This window comes from Hippichthys cyanospilos, chromosome 2 (assembly GCF_059441005.1).
Source record: "Hippichthys cyanospilos isolate Australia breed blue-spotted pipefish chromosome 2, RoL_Hcya_1.0, whole genome shotgun sequence".
In the NCBI taxonomy this organism is placed as follows: domain Eukaryota; kingdom Metazoa; phylum Chordata; class Actinopteri; order Syngnathiformes; family Syngnathidae; genus Hippichthys; species Hippichthys cyanospilos.
In genome coordinates this window covers 30,968,821-30,981,813 of record NC_142370.1, presented here as the reverse complement: position 1 = coordinate 30,981,813, position 12,993 = coordinate 30,968,821, and the positions used below count along the sequence as shown (strand labels likewise).

The 12,993-nt window shown below is 38.6% G+C and overlaps 1 protein-coding gene across 1 annotated transcript; it reads left to right on the top strand.

The window, feature by feature from the left end:
- Positions 1 to 342: 342 nt before the first annotated feature.
- Positions 343 to 10,075, top strand: dalrd3 (DALR anticodon binding domain containing 3). Its single transcript, XM_088409102.1, has 13 exons — positions 343 to 789; positions 3,899 to 4,206; positions 5,162 to 5,475; positions 6,308 to 6,366; positions 6,466 to 6,567; positions 6,649 to 6,713; positions 6,885 to 6,943; positions 7,019 to 7,101; positions 7,274 to 7,400; positions 8,093 to 8,151; positions 8,244 to 8,360; positions 8,454 to 8,522; positions 9,831 to 10,075. Exons 1-13 carry the CDS (start codon positions 547 to 549, stop codon positions 9,948 to 9,950), a joined length of 1,725 nt encoding a protein of 574 aa, XP_088265228.1. The 5' UTR covers positions 343 to 546; the 3' UTR covers positions 9,951 to 10,075.
- Positions 10,076 to 12,993: the final 2,918 nt, after the last annotated feature.

Genomic DNA, 12,993 nt, shown 5'->3' with positions numbered 1-12,993 from the left:
ACAGTTTATAGTAATGCTTATGTGACATTTATAATTTATTTTCTAATAATTATCATTATCATTATTATTGAGGCAGTTGGTTGGCGACCCCTGAAGGGAAAGACAAAAGGAGAAGCTTATTATATTAATTATAATTATGATTTTTGGTTATTTATTTGATTATATTATGATTATTATTGTGCTTTCAGAGTGAAGCATAAAGCAGCCATTTTACGTTTGCAGATAAATTTTAAAAAGCTAAATTACCTAGACATTCGCAAAACGGTGATTTTTGCTTCATTCCAACGGAAAAACACATCCGACAAGGAACGCAAATTCAACTTTTGGTTCCGTGTGTGAAAACGCAAAACAGTCAACGCTAATGCAGTAATGCACCCTGTCCACTTTAGCCACTATCCGACATTGACGACTCCTCGATTTTTCGTGCTATCCGTCGTCCGCGTCCACGCTTGAATGGACCCGGATCGCCACTCTCCACGACCGCCTATGTATTAGCATGGCGCGGATGCGCTTCTAGCTTGAACCGTTCGCGTTGCTGTCATAACGATGGAGAAGACCGAGGAGTCGTGTGCGCCCCTCCGGATCACTCCCACGGTCCGGGCGCTGAGCTCCGCACTGCGGGCCAAGCGGGCTCATGCCCACGACACCTCGCGAAGGGACGGCGAAAGGACGTCGCCGGAACCCGAGAGGGAGAAGCTGTGGTTCAAGGAGAGCAGCGCCAAGAACCTCCGAAGCCGAGACTTCTTATCGCCGAGTTCCATGCTCAACACGCTCTATGCGGATGGACAGGTTGGCTGCTGGTTCACTTACCCGAAATGAAAATCATACACACCCCAAAACAGTGGGATTTTGTAAAATGCAAATATACTCCGCTGTTAAAACACAACATTTCGTAATTATCTCTTATTATTGTTTTTTAAGCATTTGTGAGTAAAATGTTGTGCTCTATAAATAAATAAAACGCGCTAACGCAGTTATATCGACGCAACATTACAAGTAATTTTATGATTTATTGATTCAATGAGATCTGTAATATCCATCAGTTTAAGAAGTATCTTTGAAAACAAAATACAAGCAAATTTACACCTAATCAAAAATATTGAGTTTTACCACTGATAATTGAATTGTACAAAATTTATAGTTAATTCCCTACTGTTTTCTATTAAAATCTACTAAACAATACATCCATATTTTGAATTAATATTTACCCAAAACCAACATTTATTCACTTCCAAGCATAGTGAAATTTAATGAACTATCCCAAAGACATATTTTAAATGTCTGGAAATTAATTCCTTTTTCACAATCAATATTTTTTACAAGTGTTTGGCTGAAGGCGGGTCTAAAATGGTTTTAAATTAATTAAGTAATAAAGTGGTACATTTCTTAAGTAATTAAGTACTAAAATAATTCATTACTTTAAGTAATCAATGACTAAAATATTGCTTACTTTAGGTTATCAAGTTTCATAATATAATCATAATTACTTATTAATCAGTTACTTTGGGGTTAGTAATTGATAACTTTAGTTTTCAAGTACTTTTAAGTACTAAAGGTAGTCGATTGCTTGATAAAATAATCAAGTAATTTACCACCTAAGTAGATATAATAATTGATTACTCACCCCAAAATTATTGATTGCATCAGTACTTAAGTACCTTTAGTAATCCTTTTAGTACCTAAAGTAATCACTTTAGTTCTTATTTGTCCAAACCCCTCCAGTAATTTAGCATTTTAGCAATTTATTATCTAAAGTAAATAAGTATAAAAGTAATTATTTTTGTCATTAACTACCTAAAATATGTACCTTGAGAAATCAGTTACATTAGATTACTTAAGTACTAAATAATTGCATACTTTAATTCATTTATCACCAGCCGGTTTTAGACTTTCCTTTGGCCAAGCACTTGAAAAAGAAAATTGGAAAATTGCCTGGACTCTACTCACACTATGTGGGTTCCCAAAAATGAAACAAAGAACTGGTTTCAACATGAGTAAGGCTTGGAGTTTGAATACTGCACATCAGTAGGAAGGGCAAAAAAAAAGACAAGGTTATATTGACCAGACCATTACGCTTGAGGCAATAATCGTGAACCCATGAGCAGCACATCACAATATAGGTCAGACAGTCACGCAACACTGTGTAGGCTACATATCCATAGTCAGAGTAAAAAAAAAAAAAAAATTGTCACTTAAAAGTAAAGATAAGTCATTTTTGCTACATACTTTTCCCTAAATAAATTGCACATAACCATGCCATATATATGTGTGCATACGCATGTGTACAAATCCCAAAGCACAAGTTTTGAGATGTTGCAAGATTAACCCTTTACTAGGCACAGTAGTCTATAACAGTCTAAACAGGCAAAAACGACCTTTTAGGTACACGTTTTTCTATTTTTCTGCCTGTTTCACAGTAATTTTCGGACTTACATTTTCTGGATTTTAGAGAGAAATTTAGGGGTACGTTAGAATTTAAGCAATGGCTGTTATGGTAGCTTTTGGCTGACAATTGGCTGAAAGCGGCCGCGATGCCCAGTACTGTAAACGGTTAAAAATGGCATGAAATTTCCTGTGCACAGCATAAGACTTTTTTTTTTTTTTTGCTTTGCTTTACTTTCATGCAGCGTTTTCTGCATGGCAGTAAAACACGCTACCAAATGTTGTGAGAAGGCCAGCCAACACTTCAAAATACACCTTACCAAATAATGACATAAGGACGCAAACGGCTTGGTACGCTTTTATTTTAAAGTTTTTCCTGGAAGCATGCTGCAATAATTCTTCTGCGCAATCTGTTCCTCCCTCCCGGAATGAATTTTGAGTCGCGACTGCCGATACAAACAACATGATGTTCTGAAATCAAGGTCAATAGCTGGTTTAGGGAATTAAAAAACAACTTAAATACCGTGACGTTTTATTGCACACTTTGATGCTGACATCCTGACATGGTTACGGTAGCTACTGATCACTCTTGAATATGACAGGCTAGTCAAATGTGTTTTTTGTGGGTCTGACGTTGCGTTCTATCATCGAAAAAAAATCACAAGAGCTGTCTCAACTCTAAACATTTACCATAATTCCCCAAATATAAGACACATTTACGGTACTTAAAGATATATTTTTTTAAATGTATCCAACATTGTTCGAAGAAGACTGATCTGTCAGCCACATAAGCTGAGTTTTGAGGCACAGTTGTTTTTAAATACTGTAATGATTACAGTAAGTATTTTAAGTAAAAAACAGTGGGCTGTTCCTGTTGCAGCTATCAGCAGCTTGTGTTAGTGGAGGTTGTTACAGTTATTTTCAATAAAAGAAGCGAACAGACTGAACCACTGTCCGAGTCCAATTCAATTAAGAGTGAACTAGTTAGATAACACGGAAAGTTCTTCTATTTGACCCCTTTATTAATTGTAATTTTTTGGCAAATACACATAGTCATCAACTTTTTGGTACACGGATCGTGCGCAACATTGCGTATTTATGGCAAAATTATCTCAAGCTGGATTGCGAGAAGGAAAAACAACTGCTTGGTGCGCACTCAAGTGGCGCAGCATTTAGGGAACGCTCACAATACGGGAAATCTGAAACACTCTTAACTTAGTCCACAATAAATACATAACTTATGGATATGAACACAAGAAAATATGATAAACTTAAAAATGTGAGATTTATTCTGTTTTGTTATAGTTTTTACATTGTGGCCAAACTGTTGGTGCCTTCTATACACGGTAACACAAAAAAATACCACAATTTGACCCTATCCCGTTCCTACAAACTATCCATTTTCTGTATGCAGCCTATTCCAGCTGACTGGGTGAAAGGGTCCCTTCAAAGATGTCTTTCAAGCACCAAATCACTTTTGCAACATTAGCAGTTTAAAGTTTTTGTTTCCACTCAGGTCCCTCCTGCGGTGATGTCCAGGATCCTAACCGTCCGAGGCCGCGGGGTTCTCCCCGTGGCGGGCGGAGAGGTGATGGATGAAGGCTTGAGGGTGAGGGTGGACCGAGCCGCCGCCTTCAAGGCAGTCCTGGAAGGCGGAGCCACTGAGTACCTGGCACCAGCTGCTCGGAGGCAGGGACGCGTGGTGCTCAACTGTCCGGCGTTGCACCCGAGACCCGAACCCCCGACACCTGATTGTCTCACTTTGGGACAACTCAGGACTGTTCTCTTGGCTGACCACATGGGGGCGCTGCTCAGAGGGCAAGGGTGAGTACCTTTTTAAGATTCCTCACATCAGCTTTTTTTTTTAAACAATAGTTTTCATTTGTTGTTTTAAATACCTTTCTTTCTGGCACTGTTATAAATTATGTTCCTTTTAGGGTTGTTAGTATCAAATATTTTTAGAATTGATTGATTTATCAAATAATTGGATTGCACTAAAATCTATTGCAAAACTATTTCCCCTATTTCAACCCCAGCAACACATTGTTTCCCTTGTAGTGTACGTGACAGATGAAATCTAGACAAAATTCGACAGATGTTAATGAAACCATTTTCTGTGGTTGTTGGGGAGGAAGTTATGAATGAGAACCGACATCCACCATTTGAGAGTCATGTAAAGCATAATTAATTGCACTCTTGGCCCCTGTGTTAAACATGTTAGTGTATTGTAGCCTACTAGAGGGTAAACCCCTTAGCTGGCTTTGTTTTCATGTTACACTTGCAGTATAACTTTAGAACCACAGACATGATGTTAACTTTTAAGTGTAAATGCTAAAACAGAAAAAAAAAAAAATATTAGTATGAGTGCAGTCAGAAGTAGACCAGTGCTTAACAAATGACAGACAAAAAAATAACGTAAAATGTCGCCCTCTGGTGGTGGCGGAAAGTTGGGCAAAAATACAGGACTGATAGACCAACAATTGCAATTTCGTCTGACTTGAAATAATGACGGACCAACTATGACAAAAGGGGGCGGGGCTCTGACAAATGGTGAATGTCGAACCAGCAAAAAAATTTAAGTTGTCCATCTCTAGTTTGAACACATAAGATATGTTGTAAATCTTTCACGAAAGACTGCAGAAATCAGAAGATTTTAAGTTAAACGACAGCACTGAAGGATTGTATGAATTTGATTGATATGATTTTGACAGCTCTGGTTCCTTTAAATTAGATAACTATGCCATTTGAAACAAGCTGTCCATTTTGCCACCTGTCTCAGATTTACAGTGTCCCTGTGCCCCCTGCTGCCCGAGGACAGCAGCATTTTTAACTTCCTGCGCACTCTGGGCATCGACTGGCCGACATTCCCCGCCAACTGGACCAATCAAGAGCGAGAGGAAAAGATTCAGGAAGCGCTGGAAAAGTCGTCCTACAGAGAGAGGGAAATTGGGAGGGACAGAAGGACGAGCGGCGGGCCGGGCAGGAAGAAGGCCGACAAGGGCGAGAACGAAGGAGGAGTCTGGATCAACTTGAAACGAGTGTTCCAGGATGAGGGGCTGCATGGATATGATCCCAGCCTGGGAACCTGCACAGGTAGAGTTTGGCCAAATCGCATCAATGGTCCTTCTTAAACTTTAAGAAGACCCATCAAGACTTGAAAATCAAGGCTTGATTTTCCCATTACTAATTACAGGTAATAACAATCACAGGGCGCAAATGTACAAAATAGGGCCAGATAATTAATGGGTCAATAATGCTTAAAGTAAGCGGTCAAATGGATACTGTATTATTTTAACCCTGAACTAATGATTATTTTGCTTAATGATGAAACGATTAATTGTGATATTAACATTTAAAAAGTACAAGTTAAATGAAGCACTTTGTCGTCTCACCACCAGGGGGCATTGTTTCTCACGTTTGCAAGTTTTTGCCATGTCTAGTGAAATAGTTTTATTAGTTAATTTATTTTAGTTTATTATTATTATTATGTGTAGGTAACAAGCCTTGAAGCCGTGTTTATAAACTGCTTGTCTAAACAAAGATGGCACTAAATGGACACGTTTGACCAAACATGATGATTAATCGCCATTTCAATATTGACCGAAATAATCGTGATTATTATTTTGCATCCCGAATTCACGGGGTTATGTTCACAACTCTTTCACTGCCAGCGAAGGCTATAGATATGAATGGTCCATTTTTACTGGGTGGCTCAGTAGTGAAAAATACAATGTTTGTCGATCTTTTAATTACTCTGACGCTTTTGTATTTATGTACAGTATACACCCTGATGCTATGTATTTTGGAAGTGTCTCGCCGATGACTTGTTGATTCGGATGGAACTAGGGGGTCTGACCCTAACCCCGGATCGACGAGTTCATTAAACATTTTGCTGCTAACAGATTATTGGTGCATGTGCGTTCAGTCCACAGAGACAGCGTTTCCCACCTGGCACAATTGGACCTCGCCACAGCCGACTGCACCGTAAGAACGCGATCGCGGGCGCACACCGCTTGTTAAACGGAATGAGCCGCAACGGGGCAATGAATGAGATATCCCAACACATTTGGTAACGTTTCGCAGGTTGCCAAGGCAACCGCCTTGCACGTGACTTCCTGCCAGGATGAGTTCCGCCAGCAGCAAATAGCCATGCTGTGGAGAGCCAGCGGGGCCACGCACACGCAGGTAAGCACGCGCACGCACGTGCGTGTGCGCGCGCGCTCGCTCGCGTTACTATTTTTGTCTGCGCTTCTCGGGTGTTTGCAGAGACATCTGGTGTGTGGGCCTGTCAAGACACCTTCTTCTCAACTCTCTTCTGCACAGTACCTTCAGTAAGATAACCCGCCATCTTCAAAACACTTTTTTTTTCCTCCTCATCACACATTCTCTCCTTTTTTTCTCCTTTCTGCAGTAATATGCACATGCTGGAAACTCCTTTTACATCATTTTTACTTTTCTACATAAAGATTGTGTTTTATCTAATATGTTTGTCCTACCGAAAGGCTTAGAAGAGGTCAAATGAAGGAGGCCTCGGAGATGAAGTATGGAGATCAAGTAGAAGGTGTGTGTGTCTGACTGATAGCGTTCGTCATTAACCCTCGCTGCAGTAAATGAATATTTCCTTCACCTCTTGTAGGTCAGACATGGGATGACATCATCAGGGTCATGAGCTCCGCTACAATCAGATTTGAGCTTCTCTCGACAGTCCACACTAGTCCGGTGAGCCTGCATATTACATTTCATATATATATATATATATATATATATATATATATATATATATATATATATATATATATATATATATATATATATATATATATATATATATATATATATATATATATATATATATATATATATTTTTTTTTTATTTTATTTTTTTTCCCAGGTCACTTTGGATGTGCAGAGAGAAGGCAGCGTATCCACCAAAGGACCAAGAGGCGGCGTGTTTGTGATGTACAACTGCGCCAGACTGCACACGCTGTTCAACAGCTACGACCGAGGAGTGGAGAAAGGTGACAGTCCAGAATTGGAACGAACATAACAATTCACAAAGGTCAGAGAGGTAGCAATACGTGTGATACAAAATCTGTGGCGGCAAGAGAATCCATAAAACTTAACAATGTCGGGCTAGCTGAGCTGTACTTTAAATAACGCTCTACGTTTTATGAGAAGAAACGAGCAAAACTTCCTTAAAGGGATTGTCCATTTTGCCATCAGTAACAAGTTAATATTTTGTCCATTATTCATTTTATAACAAAATGGTCCTTCTAAATTATTATAATCATTTACAATTAATACATTTTTCGACTTGCCGCCAATCGAAAATCGACCAATCATGACTCAGCTCTTGGTCATATGATGTTCATAAGCCGATGATTAGTTGGTGTGTACCTGAGTCTTCAGAATATTTGATGTCATTTTCAGTCATATGTTTTTTCAATGTATTAATTGTATGTTTAGTTACGCATCGATAAATTGTTAACTTTTTACTGCTAAAAATGGTGCACTGTCCCTTTAAATGCCACGGCGAAGTAGTTAGTACCTAGCTTAAATATCTCATGTTAGCAAAATCTCAATTTCACAAATTAGCCTTTTTCTGTTTTTTTTTTAAATCTCTAAAATGAGAAATTAATCAAGTTAACTCAGCCCTAAAGCACCGCAGAAAATGTCTTTTTCCATTTGAATGTTTTTTTCCTGTTTGCAGGTTTGTACCCAGAAATCCCCGACGGCTCGGAACTGGACTTCTCTGCCCTCAAAGAAGAGGTACCCCTTATGAAATTTTTATTGATGAAGTCTAATTTTCGGATTCCTTTGAGGCCACGGAAAGATTGCATTCTGATCGTTTGGATTTGCAGGGGGAGTGGCTCCTCCTCTTCAATTACCTCATTCCCTTCTCCGAGCTGCTGGACCAATCAGGACAAGTGTTGGACTGTGATGGTGGAGGGGCTCGAGTCAATCTTAAAACTGAGCAGGTCAGGGGTCACCGGTGATGACATTTTGCGTAGAATGTCGAGCCATTTACTTCACTCCTGTTTTTTTCTTTATTTATTCATTCCCACGCTCAGATTTGTAAGTTTCTGGTGTCTCTCAGTAAAGACTTCAGCTCGTACTACAACAGAGTCCACGTCCTGGGGGTGAGGCCATATTTGGAGTTTTTAAGTCATCATTTATGCTTGCGTAGTAAAACCGCGAAGGTTCGAAAACGGTGGATCGCAAACTTTTTTCAATCATGTAATCCCTGTGAATGAATGAATGTTTTCAGCCAAGGACCCCTTAACCAGTGCAAAGCATTTTGGGGTTTAAAAAAAAAAAAACTTTACAACCCTTCAAACTTCATTTCTATTGGTCCACAAAAAATAATCAACATTAAGTGTCCTCTTTTGAGAAATAAAAGAGATCTGTTAAAATAACTTTTAGTAAATATTCGTCCACAATAAAATATTAATCATAAAGTGTAATGTTTTGGGATTACAGTAGAGATCTGTTCACAAAAATACGTAATGAACTTAATTATTGATAAATATTTGTCCACAAAAAATAATCAACATCAAGTGTCAGACCTGTTCTCAAATCAAAGTATTATAAATAAATATTTGTCCACAGAAAAATATTAAGTTTTGGGCATCACAGTAGAGATCTGTTTACAAAAATAAATCATTAACTTAATTATTTATTTTTATTAACTTATTTGTCCACAAAAAATAATCAACATCAAGTGTCAGACTTGTTCTCAAAAAGAAAGAATTATAAATAAATATTGGTCATCAGAAAAATATTCAAATTTTGGAATCATAGCAGAGATCTGTTCACAAATATAAATCATGAACTTGACAGGTAACGAGTGGTGGCACGTGACAAGTTGGGTCAAACCATTCTAGCATGGGGAGAATCTGGCTTTTCAAATGAATGAAATTGAATAACCTACTGAACATAAAAAAAAATTTATGAGCTCATATTTTCACTTTTAAAGGCTTTTTACATGTTTGTTTTATTTAAAATCTTGAATACCCTCCGGAGTTCCTTCAAGTAGCCACTTGTGGGTTTTTTTCTCTCCTCTAAATTGTGCTCTTGTTTTGAAAATAAAAGCTAGCGTAGTGGATATATATTCAATTTCAACCGCATCATTCAACTAAGAGTGCCATCTAGAGGACCAAAAATATCAAAAAATGCGTCACTATCAAACCCCTCATTTGCACATTCACCAAAGAAATGAGCAAAGATCTCAGAGGGAAGTCTGCGCCATCCTGGGAGTGATCACAGTCAAGTTCAATTACAGACAAGCAAAGCAATTCCTCTCATTCCTAGTGCTACTTTTTTAGGCTTCCTCTGCAAAAATCTTACTATATGTTGCGCAGAGAATTTTACGATTGGGACCGTACCACCTGAGGGTCCTTCGGCATAGCAGCTTCCACTGTCTGATTTTTTTTTTTTTTTCCACCCAGGAGCCATTGCCTCATCTCTTCAACCAGATGTTCTGCCGCCTGTATTTGTTGAGAGCCTTACGGGAGCTTTACCACAGCGCTCTGGAAACCCTCAACCTTCCCCCCATTCGCCAACTATAGCGTCCACGTCGCGCACATCGCTCAGCCCCGCCTCCCACCCGCCCGTAGCCTCGGATATTACCGTGACAAAATATGGCAACTTTTTCTTTTTTTAAAAGATCAAATAAAAGAGTTTTTTAAACATTTTTTTGTCTCAGCACACCTGAAAACCAAAATATTTGATTTATTGTGTTGCCAAAAGTTATCGTTTTACATGTGCCATGTAGATTGTCTATTCATTCGTTGTCTCAACACAACACCGAAATCTGCTTTTAATGAGCCGTGTCCCAAATTCATGTGATTTACCCACCTTGTGTTTATGAATGCCATATAAAATATATATTTAAAAAAAGTGTACAGATTAGCTATTTAACACAGTATGATCTTAATAACGGTTGCCATATGATTTCTAATGGTCTAGTCAGGCCATTAAACTAATGCACGAAATTGCATGAATAGATTGTATATGAAAAATTTTGTTTTGCAAAATATTTTATTTCTAAATGTTAGGCAGGGAAACGTTGTTATTCATTATTGATCCTCCAGTATTACCAAGTGATTGTGTTGCTTTTTTACCACGTGCCATCACTTGTTTTCAAGCCTAAACTGCAATCAAAATGTCACTTCTCGCTGCATGAAACTAAATGTTGATTGTCCCTACTTGTTCACGCCATCTTTGTTTTTTAAAATGACCTTTTCCTGTTTGTGAGTGGAGGGATGGAAGCAGCGAGGGAATTGACCAAAAAAAAGCGGATTCTTTCACTCTTACTGTTGACTGTGCTCATATTATTAAAACAAGAAATTAATACCGATGCTTCTCTTTTAATTCCACACTAATTTATTAGAACGTATTCTTTTTAATGATCGTGAATGCGCCATATTTTTGGTCTGCTCACAAACGGGAAGTTGCGCTTAACTGCAGTGTACGATATTCAACACGAGGGGGCGACGTGTAATCAAGCGGATGGCTCCAAACTGTAAAGCAATTATGTCCTTACACTGTCCTAGTATGAGTGCGCAGCATTAGTGCTAATGACTGACATGACATCTGTTGATAAATTAGAATTATTTGGTGTAGTTAACAATGGTAGGAACATTGGAAAACAACCGCAAAACAAAAGACTAATGTTACGTTCAAGAACGCACCGGGTTATTTGAACGCCTCTTCACTGTGAACGATAGAGCCGTTCAAACTTTTCCAAACTTCTCACCACGTATATTTTGACATAAATTGAAATGCATCACAATGAACGGTTTCCTCTCAGGTAAAAAAAGTCCCATCACTACAAAGAGAAATTCCACTGGAGGTGGGCGACGTTAAAAAAAATCATACAGGAAATACAACTAAGCCACAGGAAGTAGGCAATTGATAGAGAGGTAGCACCTGTTCGGAGGAAGAAAAAAAAAGCAAGTGAGGGCAGCTTAGCCTTGTGTATTCAAGAGTGAGCGAAGTCAGTAACAATTACCAAGAAAAAAATGAGCCAAAACACAATATTCCGAGACAGAAAACCTGCACGTGTTGTTGGTTGACAGCATCCCGGATGACAGCTGTGTGGAGCACTCACTTTCCGATCCTTGGATCAATTCGTGGCTGTTACCTTGCATGGTGAGAAAAAAAACATTGCTTCCTTAATTACTTTGAACATCCCCCAATCTTCACAATGCTCCCATATTACCATACTCTTTCCTGAATACTCTACATTGACCCACAAATATCTAGTTGAAGGAAAATGCCCCAATCAAAATATTTGCTAGTACAACTTTTTTTCAAGGAGTACAGTGATGTGCAAAGAAAATGTACCCACGTAACAACACATAAGCCGAGAAGTAGAAAAGTCATGATGTCGCGGCAAATATGTAAATGTTGTATGCTAACTACTGAGGTGTAAATAAACAAATACAAGATCAAAATGTCTGGTAACGGGCTAGACGGCAACCCCCGCCCATTGTTCATCTCTTCTGGGCGATCGAAGGATATTAGCTGCGCTTATTAACACAACAAAGGTAATTTGAACACAAATGAAGTGTAACTGCACTTATTAACACAGCGAATGAAGTGTTCGACATTTCGTCTCTTTGACGCGAGTGTTAACTGATCTCTTCCACTTGAAAGTTGCACTGCTCCTCTGGACATTGCTTTTAAAAGTAAGATTTTATTCTGTCTATGGATTATGGACAAAATGGGCTTCATGTTCTTCACAAAATAATTTTGCGGGCCAAATTAAACCTCCCCGCAGGGCCGAATCTGGCCCCCGGGCCGTATGATTTACACCAGTCCTGAATGTCCTCAACCACCAACATAAAATTAAAAAAAATCCTGTTCTTGCCTGTCAGTCTCTCCCCCTCTGGCGATAGGTTGGAGCGCAACAAAAGGGGGAGGGGTGCAAGTGAAAGGGAGAACAAAACGGGGATAAAGATGTGGTGCTTGTGGGGGGTCTGTGAAAGTGGCAGGAATAAAAGACAAAGACAAGGAGATAGTGGAGCATGTGGAGTAATAGTCGATACAGTGTCGTGAAGAGAGATGAATGAATGAGGTCAGGGACGCCCCTGAGAATAAACGCGATGTGGTGGTGCCCGTGCTTGTGTTGTTGTAGAAAGAAAACGAGAGAAAAGAATGAGGGAAAGAGAAATTCCAAGCTCCTAACCTTTTCATCAACTTTTTTTTTTGTTGGATGATGTCATGTGTCAAGGAAACATGAAAAACAGACGTTATCTGCACAGCTATTTTTTTCCAAAAATATGGATATTATATATGATGAAATATGGTTTGGATATTATGGGCAATATGGATATTTTCTTCTTGTGAAGGATCCCTTGAAGATATTTTTCATTGCTTATGGACTTTCCCTGCTCTAACGAAATATAGAGAGATGTTTATAACATTATTTCTGATCTACATAATCCAAAACGTCTTATTTGCAATTATAAGTTAACTTTCTAACTTGCTATCATTTTTCTTTCATCTTTTCTATCACGCAGTTGTATTATTATATTATAGTATATTGTATTATGTAATGTTATGTTATATCATATCATAGCTTGTTAGGTTAAGTTGCCACACTAC

What these genes read in the sequence shown, in the direction of transcription:
- dalrd3 (XM_088409102.1), top strand. Translation starts at nt 547, where the DNA reads ATGGAGAAGACCGAGGAGTCGTGTGCGCCCCTCCGGATCACTCCCACG. An exon ending in CAGCCTGGGAACCTGCACAG is followed by an intron (nt 5,476 to 6,307) that starts GTAGAGTTTGGC and finishes ATGTGCGTTCAG; the next exon opens with TCCACAGAGACAGCGTTTCC. An exon ending in CGACCGAGGAGTGGAGAAAG is followed by an intron (nt 7,401 to 8,092) that starts GTGACAGTCCAG and finishes TCCTGTTTGCAG; the next exon opens with GTTTGTACCCAGAAATCCCC.